At 46.4% G+C, this 19,485-nt stretch overlaps 1 protein-coding gene across 6 annotated transcripts in view; it reads left to right on the top strand.

Moving 5' to 3' along the window:
• The window catches only part of ST7L (suppression of tumorigenicity 7 like), a 126,935-nt gene that overhangs the window by 71,135 nt on the left and 36,315 nt on the right, over positions 1 to 19,485 (top strand). For all 6 annotated transcript variants that reach the window (XM_066600042.1, XM_066600047.1, XM_066600046.1 and 3 more), the window contains exon 13: positions 522 to 614. In XM_066600042.1, coding sequence (XP_066456139.1) covers positions 522 to 614 — 93 coding nt within the window. The remainder of the gene's footprint in view (positions 1 to 521; positions 615 to 19,485) is intronic.

Raw genomic sequence — 19,485 nt, 5'->3', positions numbered from 1 at the left:
GACCACAATCACTTCCGTTCATTATATATTGGATGCGAATATATTTTCCAGTAGCGCCACTTTAAATTATTTGCAGTTACCTCCACTGTACAATGTTAGTAATGAAAGTCAAGCATTTGTTAAAATAATTTCTTGCTTATGATTCAGACACTTTAATCTTAATTCTTGAAAAGTATTGAATCCTAAATTCCATGTATTCATTTATTGGTGTCACATGTGTTTCATGGTGGGGCAAGTTTTACTTCAGTTATAACCCTTAAGGGATTTGTCCCACTTCTAGCTGTTTTGCTGCAGGAAGCAGACATTGCTGTACAGTGACAGTGGCCCAGGTTGGTACTGCAGACTGAGTCCTGTTGAGGTGAGCAGGTAGAAGTGGGCCAACGCCTTTATACTTTTTTCTCTTTTTTTTCTCTTCTAATTTGTTAATGTTTCTCATAATATCTAGTTAATACTGAGATTCTTCATATAAATAATAAGTTTGGTTGCTTTTGCCTTGTAACCCTTTTTCTCTTTTATGTCAGCATTTAGGATTCTACCATACCCCTTAGAAAAAGGTCATCTTTTTTATCCTTATCCTGGGTGTACAGAGAATGCGGACAGAGAACTCTTACCAGGTAAGAAGCAGAGTGGAGCATATAAAATGATGTCTCTCTGATCCATGACGCACGTTTTAATGGGAAGATACATAACCGTAAAACTGAGTGTCAGTCTGAAAGACTTTCACTGTATTATGCTGCCTGATATCTCTTCCTTTTCTCAGTCTCTTTACAACATTCATCCAGAGAGTAACGGGTTAGGTTCTGTTCACACTTGTGTTGGCAGCCTGCGTCAGGGATTCCTTCAGCTGCTTCAGTATTTTTGATTGTAAAAATAGTGCTCCATACTATAAAAATACTAGAATTTAGAGCAGCCCCATAAATTCACTCCATACTACACAAAATACTGGAATTTAGAGCAGCCCCATAAAGTCGCTCCATACTATACAAAATACTGGAATTTAGAGCAGCCCCATAAAGTCAGTGAGGTCCGGCAATGTCTGTTTGCATCTGTCAGAAAAAGCAAAAGCCAAAACAATAGCGTGAACAGAGCCTTAAGACGTTGATTGTTTTTGATCGCTCTTCCTAAGTGAAGAACTATAGCCACCAAATGATAGCAGAGACGGCAAGATTGACTTATAACAATACTGCAGCTGTGAATTGAACTTTTTTTTTGTAGTTTCTACCCAAACATAACCTTGAGATTTTTGTGATATAGTTGGCTAACAGAAAACCGCTTGGGTCCAAGCCGTGAGATAATTTTAATCCATTCAATTCAACCCAAAAGTTTAAACAAAAAAGTAGCCTGATATTGTATACATACATTATAAGACTTATCTAGGAATTTACTATTGATGACCTATCCTCCGGATTGATCATCAAGAGTTGATCGGCGGGGATCTGCCATTCAGGATCCACACCAATTAGCTGATTCTCCAGTTTGCTGTCGGTGCAGCCAAGCTGGATGTACACATTGGGATCAATGGGAGAAATTCAATCTATTACACTTCCGGCTTTGACCCCAATACGGATGTCTGGCCTGGTTGCACTGACAGCGGGTCAGAGAATCAGCTGATCAGTGAGAATATGGATTCCTGCCGATCAACTATTGATAACCCATCCTGAGGGTAGGTCATCAATGGTAAATTCCCGTAAAACACATTTTAAGTAGGTAAAGGAAGATATAGCATTTACGGGGGGAAAAAACATGTTATATAGGCTTCTCCTCCATGTGAAAAACCGCATGGACCTAGACAGGTTAGTTAGAACATTTTTTGGATGATAGATGTCTCTTCAGGATGCATCTAGTGGTCATACATGGAGGTTTGAGTCTCCAGACAGATTTTATGGTATTTTCCCTTTATGGTACTACCCCTATTGGGGTAGTAGCCACTGGAAAGAAATTCTTTGTTAGTCAACAAGCCCTTCTAATTGGCTGCAAACAACCTCAGACTGTCCAGTTATGATAATAATAATAATAATAATCTTTATTTGTATAGCGCCAACATATTCCGCAGCGCTTATTTTCACTACTTCTGAAAAAATGAAGGAGTAAAAAGAACTTTTAATTTAAAGCTTTCTAATACACGATTGCAATGACAATTTCTCCATGTAAGCATGTAATTGGGCAATTGGTTGTAAAACCCCTACTCTCCTGACCATTACAGCGCTGAGTTGTTCAAGTGTTCTCAAGGGGCACATCTGTCTTCAGGAACCAAACATTTTCAACTTGTTTGCATTAAAACATGTTCACAGTCAGATTTATCTTAAACATACAATTGACCAAACCAGAGGATGGAGGTTTTTTTTCTTTATAAATAAATGTTTTCACGCTTTGCTCGGAGGACAAATGCAAAACAGATGATCTGCAGCCATTTTTGTAATTTTAGTTTTAGGAGTAAGTTCTTGTGTATTTTTCGTGGCTCTGTTTTTCTGCCCGACTTGCTCTGTGTGCATTCTGGATTCACTTGTTTAACTGGTAAGATAAATGCTTACATAGATAGTTTTTGCCTGCGGTGGTAATAACGGAATCTCTTGAGGACTTTATAGCAATTACATTTATGATACAATGGTGTATAGATGAAAACATTACTAACATAAAATATGTACATTTGTTTTTCTACATATAATGCTCAAATATATGTGTGCTTGTGATTTAAAAGGAGACATTTTTAATACATCTTCAGTTCTTGTGGATTAGAGAAGTTGCCCATAGTAACTAGTCTTAATGCTTCTTTAATTTTTCATGTTGCGTTGGAAATATGGAAGCTGAAGTTGCTAAAGACCAGTTCTTATGAGCACTAGTGGCATTGGTGGTATAGTGGTGAGCATAGCTGCTGTCACAGTCTTGTTCAAGTTCGGAGCCCCGTATTGTGACCAGTGCGGACAGGTAGCATAGTCAGGGGGGAAGTAAGAGGTCGGTACACAAGAGAAGGCATGTCCTGTGTAAGGAGCAGGCAGGTACAGTTGCCAGAGGTCGCTAGACTGGAGAAGGTGCGTCTTGTATAAGGAGCAGGCAGGTAGAGTATCTTGATTCCAGGCGAGAAAGCACAAGAATCTCACAAAGAAGGAAGTGCTAGGCCAGGTTTAAATAAGGTGTCTAATCAAGGGAACAGGACAAAGCCTAACTGGGAAACAGAAACTGGATTGCAGGGGGAAGGAACACAAACCAGGTTTATACAGGGGAGCTATCCAAATAGCTCAACAGGAAAGCTGCCACCTCAAGTACAGGAGCTCCCGGGTTTAATGCCCAACAGCTGACTTCCAAGCAGTTGACCTTGGTTCGATTTCTGGCCAATGTGTTGTTTCTCAGGAGGTCCCTTCCAACTCTACCATTCTATTATTCTATTTTTTTAATGAAGAGTTAATACATTTATATATTCCACTCTTGTATGTGTTGGGAATTTTGGGTCTCATTTGGTCTGATGCTTTCATTTTTTATTTTTAAAGTTGGCACTTGACAATTGAATTAATTTGATTAGTTGCAGTTTACTGAGGCATGATTCTAACTTTTGCCACAACTATGAAATCAGTACTGGCCCCGCCCCCGTGGGCTGAGCTAATATTTTACCAACAGGAAGCAGAGTGCTCAGAACGGCTGGAGGTTTACTAGTGTACTAGACGTTGATTGGCCAACCAGGACAGTGCAAGAATCAAGCATAGAGCTGATTGGCTGAGACTAGGCTTGTCAGCACTGTGCTTGATTCTTGCACTGTCTGCTGCCTCGTCTTCATCCTGGTTGTGATGAGGGGGGGGGGGGCAGTAAATGGGGTGGTGACGGGGAGTAAAACACCAGCCTTCTTGTGTCTGTAACTAACATTTGTACCCCATTCTTCCATTCTTTACATAAGGGAATCGTTTGTACAGCAATACCTCGCTAAGTAGCGATTATCAGAATTGTCCTGTTCAATTCTGACAATCAGTATATCTTAAGAAATTGTTGTGTATGTGATTCTGTTATGTAAAAATGTCCTAGTATTTTTAGCTTGTTTAGCCAAAGAAAAAGGAATTCACTATATGAATTCAATGATTGAGAAGAGATTGGAACAAAAATCAAGATTTTAGTTTTAGACCAAACTGCTCGACCCCGTATTAACATAGACCCCGTATTAACATAATGACGTATTTCTCGTCCGTATCATTGGGGGCCACAGCCTAGACCATGGGATATAGCCACTGCCCTAGGAGGCGACACTAAGCAAAAAAAGTGTTAGCTCCTCCCCCCTGGCTATATCCCCCCTGCAGGCACTCAGCTAATTAGTCTTTAGCTTAGTGTCTGCTAGGAGGCAGACGTGGCTATACGCGGGAATCCGGGGAGTCGGGGCTTTTCCCTGGCTCTGCCGGCCTCCCGGGGGAGACGCAGGCAGGGGGTGTCTCCACCACTTCTGCGGCGTCTCACCCAGAGAAGAAAAAGGGGCCCGACCCTGCAATGCGCATTGGCGTCGGTTACCCGCCAGCCATAGGGCTCCCCCTCCCTGGAGTGGCGCACTTTCTGACTAGTGACGCATAGGGGGAAGCACTGCTGGAGACAGGTCGACGTGTGGCCAGGCTTGGGCTTCCCTGACAGGACGCAAGGTACCTTAGGAGAGGACGTTCGTAATGGAGCAGAACGGGCAGCATCACAATGGCAGCGGCAGCAGCAGCTCTCCCAGCAGCAGGTGTAGGGGCACGGCATGCTAGCAGGACGCCGGGGCACTGGCTGGACAGGTCACTTCCGGGCGCGGCGCTCCGGGGGGCGGGGCGCTGATGCTGGGCCGGAAAACGTTACTTCCGGGTCGCGGGCGGACTTCCTGGGCAAGCCACGCCCCCTCCGACCACGACAGACTTAAAAGAAGCAGCCAGGCAGAGGAATGGCCGCTCTCAGCAGCAAGACAGTCCCTTTGTCTGGCGCTACTGAGCCCAGCACTGTAAGCAGCTCTCAGCACGCAGCATCCAGCGCTTACACGGCCCTGCAGACTTTTTGCTACAGAGTGAGCACCCGCACAGCAGCAGCACCTTCTGTAATGGGCACCAGCAACTGTAGCAGCACCGCAGCAGTTCCTGCCACACACCTGCCAGGTCACCAACGCTACTATTTCCGTGTGGTGGACCCACGTGGACACCTGACGGCCTTCAAGCTTCAGGACCAGAGGCTCCAGCTGGATCAGGGGAATCGCTTAAACAGCTGCTAGACCGGGTAAGCCCTGCCAAGGCAGCACTTCGCGGTGTCTCCCCTTCCCCTCACCTGTCCCCCCTGCAGGTACTCCTGTGGCAGTACGTAGCATTCCCTCTCTCCTGAGGTTTTCCGTTTTTGCCATGTCTGACCCTAGATCAGAGGGTTCCAGCCCAGCCAAGGGGAGGGTGAAGCATTACGCTTGCACATCTTGCCGCGTTAAGTTTGCCTGTGGTCAAGTCGACCCCCGCTGCGCTAAGTGTACCACGGCACGCGTGGTTCCAGGGATCCCGGTGCCCCCCGCCGCCCCTGTGGAGCCAGGACCTGAACCCCAATGGGCGAGGTCCTTGGCCGCTGCCGTTTCCGGCCTGGCCACATCTTCTGCGGCGATTTTACGCCGGTTAGAATCCAGCTCGGAAGCTTCCTCTTCGGAATATGCACGCGGCAGGGCACGCAAAAGAAGGAGGTCCCACAGCAGCGAGGACACCTCCCGTAAATCTCGCCATACCAGGAGGTCATCTAGACCCTCCAAGTCCAGGCGGTCCAGGGACTCTCATGGCTCCCATGGGTCCAGGGAGTCCGTCCATACTTATCACAGATCGAGGCACTCTTCGCGGTCCCGGTACTCTGCAAGACCTGCCCGGGCCCGCCATGACTCACCCCGGGCATCGTGCTCTCGGGCTTCTCAGGATACGGCCCAAACAGCGGGCGAGAGCAGTGGATCAGAAGACGACGAACGCTCCGCGGTCTCGTCTGCTTCTGATCTGGACGACGAACAGGTTTCGCAGTTTGTGAGCCTAGTGGACAGCCTAGTAATAGCTGTAAGAGAAACCCTCCAAGTAACGTAGGTACCAGCAGAGACGATTCCTTCCACAGTGTCGTTTAGACGGCAGAGGAGATCGCGACAGGTCTTTCCAGACCATCAGGACTTTGCGGACGTCCTTAATAAAGAATGGCAGAACCCTGACAAAAATTTAGGCAAGCCGGGAAAACTTGGGAAGTTACATACCCAGGGAAAAAGGGGTTGGGCGGTACCCCCGGTAGTCGACCCACCGGTGTCACGGCTATCTAGAGGCATGGCGTTGCCAACAGCCGAAGTGACAACTCTGGCTAATCCTCAAGACAGAAAACTGGATACGTTGATGAAATCAGGGTTTCAGGCTGCGGGCACCGCCCTACAGCCGATCTTCGCGGCAGCATGGGTCAGTAAAGCGTCCATAGCCTGGACCAAACAGCTGCGGAAAGACATTCTGGCAGGCGCTCCACCTAGTGAACTACTTGAAGCAACAGACTATCATACAAGCGAACAAGTTCGTATGCGCAGCAGAGCTAGATGCAGCTAAGTTCGTGGCTCGAGCGTCCGCCGCTTCTGTCGTGGCAAGGCGAACCCTCTGGCCTCTGGCTAAAGAGTTGGTCAGCCGATTCAGCGTCCAAAATGGTCCTAACAAAGTTACCATTTGAGGGAAATAGGCTCTTTGGACCCAAGTTAGATGACTTGATAAAGGACGCCACAGGCGGCAAAAGCACGTCATTGCCACAAATACCAACAAGAAAGGAAAAGGTTCCATTGAAGAGGAAACCGTTTTTTAGGTCCTTTCGGCGTTTCTCCTCCCGCCCTGGGTCAGGGCAGTGGTCCCAATTTAGGAGGGCCCCGACAGACGCAAGGAAAGGTCTAACCTTCAAGACCTGACAAGCATGGCGGTCCCGACCTGGAACATCTAAGGAGGCGGGATCAAAGAACGCAGCATGAGTCTCCGCCCCCACCCAGTGTCACCAGGGTGGGGGGCAGACTCTCCCAATTTCGGGAGACATGGTGGAGTCGCCTGAGCGACAAGTGGGTGCAGGAGATCGTGGGCTCCGGGTACGCGATCGAATTTGCGACTCTACCGCAGGATTTGTTTTGCAAGTCCAGAGTACCTGCCACCCCGGAAGGAGTAGCCAATCTACAATTGGCAGTGGAAAATCTTCTGGCACAGGGGGTTGTAAAACCAGTGCCAGGGGCGCAAGAGAAGCAAGGGTTCTACTCAAATCTTTTTCTAGTGCCCAAAAAGACCAGTACTGGATTTAAAGGGGTTGTCCCGCGAAAGCAAGTGGGGGTATACACTTCTGTATGGCCATATTAATGCACTTTGTAATATACATCGTGCATTAAATATGAGCCATACAGAAGTTATTCACTTACCTGCTCCGTTGCTGGCGTTCCCGTCTCCATGGTGCCGTCTAATTTCAGCGTCTAATCTCCCGATTAGACGCGCTTGCGCAGTCCGGTCTTCTCCCTTCTGAATGGGGCCGCTCGTGCTGGAGAGCTGCTCCTCGTAGCTCCGCCCTGTCACGTGTGCCGATTCCAGCCAATCAGGAGGCTGGAATCGGCAATGGAACGCACAGAGCCCACGGTGCACCATGGGAGAAGACCTGCGGTCCACCGTGGGTGAAGATCCCGGCGGCCATCTTCGCAAGGTAAGTAAGAAGTCACCGGAGCGCGGGGATTCGGGTAAGTACTATCCGTTTGTTTTTTTTTAACCCCTGCATCGGGTTTGTCTCGCGCCGAACGGGGGGGGCTATTGAAAAAAAAAAAAAACGGTTTCGGCGCGGGACAACCCCTTTAAGGAGACTAAATCAATTAATCAAAACAAAGTATTTCTTGATAGAGTCGATCAAATCCGTGATAGCCTCCATGCAGCCGGGGGAATTTTTGTCCTCAATAGACATCAAGGACGCATACCTCCATATTCCGATTCGGGAAGCACACCAAAAATTCCTTCGTTTCGAGACGCAGGGAAGGCATTTTCAATTCACGGCTCTGCCATTCGGCCTGTCAACTTCCCCAAGAGTATTTACGAAAGTACTAGCAGCAGTGATGGCACTACTCCATGCAAAGGGTATAGCGGCCATACCATACCTGGACGATGTGCTAGTAAAAGCACCGTCACGGGACGGCAACATCAGGAGTTTACGCGTCACGATGGAAACTTTAGAAGAATTTGGCTGGATCATAAACCGCGACAAATCGTGCCTAATACCAGCACAACGGCTGGAGTTCTTAGGCATGATATTCGACACCAGCCAGCACCGAGTTCTACTACCTCAAACAAAGGTAGACAAGCTTCTACACGGTGTTCGGTCTCTAATGCAGAAGAGAGCGTTAACCATCAGACACTGTATGAGTATTCTGGGCCAGATGGTAGCAGCCTTTCGAGGCGGTCCCCTTTGCCCAGTTCCGGTCAAGGATGCTTCAACATCTGATATTGTCCCGCTGGAACAGATCCACACTGACCCTGGAACAACGAATCCGGATAACCCCTCAAGTGCAGGATGCGTTGAAGTGGTGGTTGAAACCTGGGAGGCTTCAGGTGGGACGGCCTTTGGGCCCAAAACGATGGGTTGTATTGACGACGGACGCCAGCCGCTCAGGCTGGGGCGGAACACTGGGGGGCCAGTCTGTTCAGGGAGTTTGGTCTCAGAGAGAAACAATGTTACACATCAACATCCTAGAATTACGGGCCATTTACCTGACTCTCCGGCACTTCGGGTCCAGTCTCAAGAAGAAGGGTGTGCGCATCCAGACGGACAACACCACAGCTGTGGCCTATGTCAACCATCAAGGGGGCACACGGAGCGCGTCAGTATTGAACGAAGTAGCTTGTGTACTGACGTGGGCGGAGAATCATCTGAACTCAATATCAGCAGTCTACATTCCCGGAGTAGACAACTGGGTGGCAGATTACCTAAGTCGGGAAACAGTGGATCCCGGCGAATGGGGGATACACCCAGAAGTATTCCGAACGATATGTCAGAAATGGGGCACACCGGACGTGGACCTCATGGCGTCCAGACTGAATTACAAAATCCTTCCATTTGTGGCCCGAGCACAGGATCCGCAAGCGGCGGCAACAGACGCACTGACCATCCCGTGGGGGGGGATACCAACTCCTGTACATGTTTCAACCAATCCCTCTCATACCAAGTATCTTAGGGAAAATCAAACAGGAAGGGCGACCAGCGATATTAATAGCGCCAGATTGGCCAAGAAGAAGCTGGTACGCGACCATCATAGAAATGTTGACCGACGCACCATGGCACCTACCGGATCGAAGAGACCTGCTATCCCAAGGGCCTTTGCTACACCCGGATTCCAGGTCTCTACATTTGACGGCCTGGCCGTTGAGACCGAGGTGTTAAGAAGAAAAGGTTACTCGGAGAAGGTGATTCAGACAATGATACGGGCCAGGAAACCGGCCTCGTCGGCTATTTATTACAGAGTCTGGAAGCGTTTCTTCACCTGGTGTGAGGAGCGGCGAGTGCAGCCGATGCAATTTTCGGTGGCCAGAATACTGGCATTCCTACAATCGGGTCTCGAAATAGGATTAAGGGTAGGCTTGCTAAGGGGGCAGGTGTCAGCACTGACGGTGCTGTTTCAGAGACCAATCGCAAACAGAATGGCTGTGCGTACATTCCTACAGGGAGTCGCCCATACGACACCCCCGTTGAAACCTCCGGTTCAAGCATGGGATCTTAATCTCATAATGGAGGCTATGACAGACCAACCGTTTGAGCCGCTGAAAGAGATTCCTATGCGGCTACTGACCTGGAAGGTAATATTCCTGGTCGCTATTACCTCTATTCGTAGGGTCTCGGAACTGGCGGCCTTGTCTATACAGACCCCCTATATGACTTTCCACCAAGATAAAGTGGTACTGAGACCATCTTCAGAATTTCTACCGAAAGTAGTTTCGGATTTCCACATCAATGAAGATATTGTCTTGCCTTCCTTCTGTCCAACGCCAGTACACACGAGGGAAAAAACACTGCACCGCCTGGACTTGGTGAGGGCGTTGAAGATTTATGTAAAAAGAACCAAAGAATTCCGTAAAACTAACACCCTCTTCGTGATTCCGGAGGGGGCCCGGAAGGGCTCGGCAGCCTCAAAAGTCACCATATCTAAATGGATAAGGTCCTTGATAACAGAGGCGTATCGTACCTCAGGACGCACGCCACCATTTCGGGTTACGGCCCACTCCACATGGGCGGTAGGGGCCTCCTGGGCGGTCCGTCACGGAGCCTCGGCGCTTCAGGTATGTAAGGCAGCCACCTGGACTTCTTTACATACGTTTTCAAAGTTTTATAAGGTCCACATATCTGCATAATCGGACGCCGCTCTTGGCCGGAAGATTTTGCAGGCGGCGGTCCATTGACCACACGGTCAAACTTGTAAATGCCCACCCAATATATTTTTGGGACTGCTTGTGGACGTCCCATGGTCTAGGCTGTGGCCCCCAATGATACGGACGAGAAACCGATATTTTTGGTTAAACTTACCGTAAAATCTCTTTCTCGTCACGTTCATTGGGGGCCACAGCACCCACCCCTTGTTTATTTAAGCGTTTGCTGGAACTTTCTGTTCTTCGGTCATTGTTTGGCAGAAAATTATGCCAAAACACGGTATTTTGGTATATATAAAACATAATATGTATGATCGTACTCCCACTGGCTTCCTACTGCTTGCAGACAGACTAATTAGCTGAGTGCCTGCAGGGGGGATATAGCCAGGGGGCAGTGGCTATATCCCATGGTCTAGGCTGTGGCCCTCAATGAACGTGACGAGAAAGAGATTTTACGGTAAGTTATACCAAAAATATCTGTTTCTTAATTAGCATTTGCTTTCATTCTCCCGTAGTCGTACTTATCAGAGATTGTGGTGGCAGTCTTCAGTGTGCAAATGCAGAGTAAGGAGGGGGGGCATCCTTTGTCTTTTTAGCTGAAACTTCCCTTTGAAGGGCTTCCCCAAACCCTAATAATCCCTTCTTATAATCTTACAATGGTAGGTACCTTTAAGGCCCTTTTAGACGAGACGATTCATCGTTTGAATGATCGAGTGACGTCACTGTTCGCTCGGGCAGCCTGTTTAGACAGGCAGATATATCGTTGACTCGTTTAAACTAGAGATCGTTCAATCCTTCACCTTCGCTATATACGTGATGAGAGTGAGTGCTCCTTAACCGGAATGATAAGTAAATGAGCCAGCGATGATTTTTAAGCCTGCGTAAAATGAACAACCAGCGAAAAGCAAACGATTATCATTTGTCGTTCAGTCGCTAGCTGTGTTTAGACCAAGCGATTATTGTTCACATTTGCCCGTTTGAACGACAATTGTTCCGTCTAAAAGCACCCTTACACGGGACGACTATCTAGCATCCCAAATAGTAATGTAGAGCGAGAATGCTTTAAATACACGTGAAGTGTTGATTTGTCCCTTGTGTAACACAGGTAGTTAATAGATGTCTAAAACCCTTTTTATTTCCCTATTCCCATCTCTACGTTCACACATAATCCACCTAATGGCAATATTGTTAAGCATGGAACTGTGCTTCTTATATGAGGGGTCCTTCTTATCCCTGCTTGACCCAAATATATGTGTACACGTTTCACGCACACCTGTTTTATATATTTGGCATCAATTACACAATGAAGCTTACCAAAAATTCCCAGACCTTATGACACCTGCAATTGTTAAGTTTGTGCTTGGTGCAGCAAATGAGAACAGCAATTTTATTAGGTCACCCACTATGATCTTATAAGGAATGCTCGTTTTATTAAATTCTGCTCACCTGAATATATTTCTTGTAAAGACACCATATTTCTGTGGACAAACTTTCATGTCATCCCAACATGCCCTTCCAGCAGACATGGAACTTCCCAAAACAAGTGTATCTTGAGCTCATCCCCCCCAAAAAAGTTGAAAGATAAAAATGTAATAATAATAGAGCAATAAATAAATACGGTTAAAGGGGTTGTCCCGTGAAAGCAAGTGGAGGGTATACACTTCTGTATGGCCATATTAATGCACTTTGTAATATACATCGTGCATTAAATATGAGCCATACAGAAGTTATTCACTTACCTGTTCTGTTGCTAGCGTCCCCGTCTCCATGGTGCCGTCTAATTTCAGCGTCTAATCTCCTGATTAGACGCGCTTGCGCAGAAGGGTCTTTTGCCATCTCTTCGCTCCGGCACGAGCCGGCATTCTGGCTCCGCCCCCTTGAACGCGCCATCGCGTAGCTCCGCCCCGTCACATGTGCCGATTCCAGCCTCCTGATTGGCTGGAATCGGCACATGTGACGGGGCGGAGCTACGTGATGCCGCGTACAAGGGGGCGGAGCCAGAACGCAGCTGCTGCTGGAGCGCATGAAGGCCTCCTGGAAGCTAGATGCACCGTGGGACGGGACAACACAGGCGCCATCTTAGCTGCTGAACTTTATAAGTTATTATTTCATCTCAACAGTAAGTAGGAAGCGGTTTTTAAACGGTTTAAAGGGCTGCTTTATGCCGGGGGGTGACTGGGGGAATGTGCAGATTTAAAATTTTGCGGTTTTGGCTCGGGACAACCCCTTTAACTAGACCGGTTATCAATAGAAATGATAGGAATTAAATTACATTACTGATGGGTAGTGTGTTAGATTTATTGTGGCACATTTGATATAATGTTCACACATAGGAGAAGTCTGTCACATGAGGTTAGGTGCGAAAGTCCAGGAGAGACTGAAAATGAGATCAGTAGAATAAACAAGATATTCTGGTTTTGGGAATGAAGTAAAAAACATAGTATATGTCTAAATTCTGGATTGTCTGATATCTGCAATCGGCCTGCTTCACACAGGTGACAAAGCGCATGTATGTGAAGCCCATGCTTTCCTGTGGGTTCCTTCACATTTGCAATGTTTTGTAGCCTGCGAAATTGCTAGGCCAAAACCTTGCTGGTTACGCGATATGCATGTGACAAGCGAAGTTTTGTAGCCCATGTTTGCCTGTGGAGCTTTCCTCTCTGTTGCATCGCACAAAAATGCATTTTTTGTGCAGTGTAATGCAACTTTGACAATAGGAAATCCTACTGTCAAAGCCATAACCTAAGCCCTAGCCGCAGGGGAAAAAAGTATACATCACCATAGAAACGCTGTCTGGCGCCGCTGCAGCTTCCTCCCGGTCCCCAGCACTGTTCTTTTTCACCTCTTCTGACCAGGGATTGAAAAATCCCCGCTTTCTGGAAGCGCTGCCTCTGATTGGCTGATGCTTAGCCAGCACTCGATGAATGGCTGTGATTGGTTCACGGAGTGCTGGCTCTGATTGGCTAAGCGTTAGCCAATCAGAGACAACGTTTCCAGGGAGCGGGGATTTTTCATTCCCTGGCCAGAAGAGACAAAGAACAACAGTGCCGGGGCCCTAGGGGAAGTTGCAGCGGTGCCAGACAGCGCTGCTAGGTGATGTATACTTTTTTTTTCTGCCTGCACCTTATTTTCAGGATAGGGCTTATATTTCAAGCCCTTCCCCCGAAAATCCTTGCAAGTGTCGCTACAAAGTCACGCGACTTTGTAGCACCACTTGCGACTTTGTAGCGGTACAAAATCGCGGTATCGCAGCGAGAAAGTGCAGCGATATCGCACGGATGCAATATCGGTGTGATTTTTTTCCGCGGCGATGTCGTGGCTCCCATGTGAAGGGGGCTTCAAGGCCTTTGAATTACATGAATAATATTCTGTTAAAAAATCTAAGAATTGTAAGACTCAGTTTCCTTATTGTTGGATAAGACCATGTTTGATATTTAGCTATGAAATTGGGCAAAAGGACATTTTACATCTAAACGTATTTTTTCGATAATATGGTTAAATCTGCTGTAAGTGTGAGAGTAAGTTTTGCCAAGCCTCCATGACCCTTCTGTATCCTCAGTTCTTGATTCTGTCCTGGACCGATGTCCTGAGTAATCTGAGATGGACTGATCGCTAGTTATGTGCTGCCGGACCGTCGCTTGGCTCTGTATTCCTTTCAACAACACTTTCAGACGTGATTCATCTGTTAGGCACTGTGGTGACAGCAGAGAAGGGGAATAGTATCTTGGCAGCAGTTAAGCAACATCATTCTTCCTCTTGGTCTGCGTTATTGCTAAAAATACATTTAGGTAGAGATCCTCTTTTAAAGGGCCACTGTGGCAAAATCACATCCCTGCCCTCTCACCTTGCCTCTCACATACTGGAGGACTCTTCTGTGTATTCCAGCCCCTTCCATGCAGTGCAGCCCTTTACCTGATGCTTATAAGGCACCATCTTGAGGCTAAGATTTTTTTAAATTTTCACTTTCAATCAATCCCATGATGCATCAGCCAAGCAATAGTTTTTGTTTGCTTATGAGGGAGGCAGTTTAATTATCATTTGCTTATAGATTCACCTAAATAAAGTACAGACCATAAATATACAGTCAGGAGGATGAGCTGTGATCTCCTCTATCATAACTGTGTGACAGGAGTGGTGTGATCAGCATCAGTAACTGTGACAGAAGTGACTGTATTCTCCCACTAAGCAGTTTTTGGGGTTGACCCTTGTAACTGCATCACACAAGTTGAGAATTTGACAAGAAAGTGATCTTTCTCAGGTGGTCAGAACTGAGATCATATGACCATCTGAGGAAAAAGATTTGCAGACAGAAAGGAATAACTGACCAAGGTAAAACTAGCTCGCATATATACTAGCAACATGATGAATGAAAACAATGGACATTAAAATTATGTACAGCAAGATTTGCTTGAATTCAGCATCTAATCATTTTGAAGTTCTGATGAACACTTGTCTCCTTTATTTGTTAATATAATATGGAAGGTCTGAAAATTACACCGAGACTTCTGAGCAGATCTAACTAATTAAAGGAGTTTTCCCATCATAAACAACCCTTTAAACATGGTACTGCTGTGACTGGTTTGGCTAGGGAAAACCATGTCCAGCCAGATGGGCCATTGTGAGGAAAATGTAGTAGTCTATGATGGCCATTCAGATGAACGGCCATCTATGTATTACGTGGATGACTAGAGTCTGACAAAGTGAGAGCTACCACTTGCTAGCGGTTCTCCTCTTTGGTTCATAGAGCATGGTCCCGAATCAGGAGCTCCCTCTGTGACGTTCATATGCCCTAATAGTAAGTTATGCTCGGCAATTTTCCTGGATTTTTTTTTTTTTTAAATAGTTTTAGGTTCGTATAATCCAGAATATTTGTTAAGCTGAAGCCTGTCAAGTCCTAATAATGCTACAGGGTGATTAAAAAAAGAATGGTGCAAAAGTAAAGCTTACTTATTCATACATGAATTAACATACAACAACCAGAATGACACGAAGAGACGGAAGAGCTTGTTTTTAATGCACCTTACAGATGTTCCATGTGGGCGCCATTGGTGACACAACCTAACACAACGCACATCCACTGCGGTGGTATCGGTAACGGAGGACATGCCAGAACGTGTCTGGGTAGAATTGGATTCCCAACTTCACATCTGGTGTGTCAGCAACGGCGCCCACATCAAACATCTGTAAGGTGCATTAAAAACTTGTAGAGGCCTTCTATCTTTTCATGTCATTCTGGCTGTTGTACGTCAGTTCATGGATGAAGAAATCAGCTTTACTTTTGCAGTATTCTTTTTGAAACAGCTTGTCTATAAAGAGAGACGTGCCCATACGGAAAACGTTTTGAAGCTATGGCTAAGACTCTATGAAACTGTGTGGAGTTCAATTATAGCCAAAGAAATGATAATTTAAAGATACCGTATATACTCGAGTATTAGCCGACCCGAGTATAAGCCTAGCTATGCGACCAGCTGCTGCAGTCTTCTCCCTGGCTTGCTTTTGAAATTCCTGCCGTCAGCGCTGTGATTGAATCGAGCGTCGGCTGTGATTGGCCGGCGCTCAATGCAATCACAGTGCTGACTGCAGAGATTTCAAAAGCAAGCCGGGGAGAAACTGCAGCAGCTGGCCGCACCGCCGGGGACACAGACGCCGGCTGATAAGTGAGGTAAAAAAAAAAAGAACCTCAATACTCACCTATCAGTCAGCGTCTGTGCCCTCGGTGGCACGATGCTGTCCCCAGTGGTGCGGCCAGCTGCTGCAGTCTTCTCCCTGGCTTGCTTTTGAATTCCCCACTGTCAGCTCTATGATTGGATCGAGCGCCGGCCAATCACAGCCGGCGCTCGATAAAACAATCACAGCCATTCAGAATGACATCTCCCTGTTATTGGCTGCCAGAGGTAGCTGAGAGCCTGGAGCTGTCATGCGGGGCCACGGTGAGCGGCCCCCAGTCACGCGATCACCGTTATCCAATGGATAATGGCGATCCTTAAAAGTAAACTAAAAGCTATATAAAGTTAGTTTCATCTTCCCTCACGGATTGGATCCGTGAGGGTGGCTGAAACTACTCACCTCCATCCTTTGCCGCTTTCTGGTCCTGTCAGGACCTGACACTGTCCAATGGATAACGGTGATCATGTAAAGTAAAAAAAAAAGCTAGTGAGGGCCCGGGAAATTTAAAATCGAATTGCTCCTGGCTACCAAATGCGCAGTACATTATGCGGCCATACGCAGGGCCACACATGGGCTCACAGCTGGGATCCGCTGCGGGCTCCTGCAAGCGGATTCCACGTGTGGACATTTGAGCCCTGCATTATTAAGATCGCTACCATGCCAAGAAGTCCCTGAGAATGCTCGCCTTCCTGCAGTTCCAGGAGCAGCTTGTTGAACTCCTTCAGGTTGAGACCATTGCAATCTTGGCTTTGTGCAGGAAAACAAAATATCCCTCAAAATATTAATAATTACTGCTAAATTTGTACGTCTCCTAAATGGTTAAAAAAAAAAAGTTTTTCTAATGTGCTTCCAGAATAAAGTCAGATTTCCAAAACTTGCTTTGGACATTAAGGCACAAACAATCTTGGTCAGTAAGAGGTTAAGGAACTGCCCTAGATATCCCAAATACAGTTTTAGGGTGACTAACCACTAGCGTTTTTTTTCACTGCGAAATTCGCAGCGTTTTTTTTTTCTGCAGGGGTTCTATGGGACTTGTAATGTTAAAATCGCGATCGCGCACCACACCCAAAGCTTTGATTTAAACATCGCGCCCCTAATGACAACTCCACAATCCAAACTAAAAGCCTGGAGCCCCTTACCCTTGTCTGTAGCGGGCAGAGTAAACTTAAAGGGGTTGTCCCACGAAAGCAAGTGGGGTTCAGCACTTCTGTATGGCCATATTAATGCACTTTGTAATGTACATTGTGCATTAATTATGAGCCATACAGAAGTTATTCACTTACCTGCTCCGTTGCTAGCGTCCCCGTCGCCATGGTGCCGTCTAATTTCAGCGTCTAATCGCCCGATTAGACGCGCTTGCGTAGTCCGGTCTTCTCCCTGGTGAATGGGACCGCTCGTGCCGGAGAGCTGGTCCTCGTAGCTCCGCCCCGTCACATGTGCCGATTCCAGCCAATCAGGAGGCTGGAATCGACCATGGACCGCACAGAGCCCACGGTGCACCATGGGAGAAGACCCGCGGTGCATCGTGGGTGAAGATCCCGGCGGCCATCTTGGTAAGGTAAGTAAGAAGTCGCCGCAGCGCGGGGATTCGGGTAAGTACTAAACCTTTTTTTTTTTTTAACCCATCCCTTGGATTTGTCTCGCGCCGAACGGGGGGCCTATTGAATAAAAAAAAAAAACGTTTCGGCGCGGGACAACCCCTTTAATTAAAATGATAATACTCCCCAAATATCGATATCGTTTAGAACACGCAGAAACAACAGTACCACAGAAATTTTTCAAGAAAACTAACTCACTAATAACATCATTTGTTTGGGGGAAAGCCAGAGCCAAACTCTGCATGGAGACACTACAAAGACCCAAAGAACTAGCGGGCATGGCACTACCAGACTTTAAAATATATTACCTAGCAGGGCAGGTCAGATATATACGTCACTGGCTGTCGGGCTCTCCTCCTCCTCCTCCGAGAACCACCTGATGTTTTTCCTCTCAGAGGCCTCGCTCTGGATCCTCCTGGAAAAACCAGGACTACTAACCAGACAAATATTGCCCATTCATAGACTTGCAACAAATGTTTGGATGGCATACAAGCAACTGACAAAACAAGAAGATACCCCCTTGTGGAACAACAGAGCACTACCACACTTACTGAACCTCCCAGACAGACAGTACTGGGTAAACATGGGAATCACCACGCTAGAACACCTATATATCGATGGAATATTAGCCTCCTTTGAGCAGCTACAACAATTATACCAGGTACCAAGAACGGGCTTTTTTTAGATACCTACAACTTAGACACACCCTGACAACACAATTCCCAGAACCTAGACGACCCTTCTCTACATACCCATTAATGGCAATACCATGATAAAATATTTCTTACCAAGTATTATTCTATGCCCGTAAAGTTATAGCTCTGCGATTGATGGATAGGCGCCCCCCCACAATTACAAAATGGCAGAGTATCATTAACTCCATCTTACCATACGAAAAAATAGTCTATAAAAATAGAAAATACCCGGAGAAATTTGATAAGGTCTGGGGGATCTGGTGCGGGTCAACAAACACAAACCTCACACAAGAAATGTTCCAAAATTTATTAAGAAGAAATACACCCAGGCTTGACATGTAAAACATGACAAACAATAATGACACCAACGTTATGAATGCACGGTTTAAAATATGCTTGGTAAACATAGAGAAAATGAGACGTATTTGTGTACTGAACATCTGTACTAAAGAATTTCCTGATGCATGCAAAGCTATTTTAACATTTATTGTATGTAATGCATACTGTTCAATAAAACGAGTTTAAAAAATTTTGCGCGATCGCGATTTTAGCTTTACAAGTCCCATAGCCCAAAGACCCCTGCAGAAAAAAAAAACGCTGCGAATTTCGCAGTAAAAAAAACGCTAGTGGGTAGTCACCCTTAGAGAGGACCCTGTCTGCTCCTGTGACATATGTGGTTGAGTGAATACCTGGATTCCCCATGAAATAATAATTCTGCGTCATCTTATAGCTCCGTGTTCAGGCCCTTCACAGTCTGGTATCGTCAGGCACGCGGCGCCAGCTGGTGATATCCAGTTCTGTTCACTCAGAAATGGTAACTGTATATTATGAGGAATGGCAGTATATACTCAAGTGTACATGTCAGGAGGTCCTCTTTATTATGTTACTGTGGAATTATGCCTATTGCAGTATTTCCATACTAAGCGAGCGTATGCATATTTGTACATGCATAAGCACTGTGTATTTGTGGATCGAACAATGCTTTTTTGCGCACGCATCAGCGTATTTTACTGTACTTTTTCCATGCTCAAGGCATGAGCATTTGCATGTAGCAAAAAATAATGCAGCGATTTGAAATGGCTTATTAGTCTGAGTTCTTTTTCCTGCACAATTACACAGTATTTCACGCATCTCCTTTATACTGTGCACACATCCCCATTGACTTTTATGGGGTCTTTT

The sequence above is a fragment of the Eleutherodactylus coqui genome, chromosome 4, assembly GCF_035609145.1.
Source record: "Eleutherodactylus coqui strain aEleCoq1 chromosome 4, aEleCoq1.hap1, whole genome shotgun sequence".
Lineage (NCBI taxonomy): Eukaryota > Metazoa > Chordata > Amphibia > Anura > Eleutherodactylidae > Eleutherodactylus > Eleutherodactylus coqui.
The sequence above is the reverse complement of the archived record's forward strand: the minus strand, read 5'-3'. Positions and strand labels throughout refer to the sequence as shown.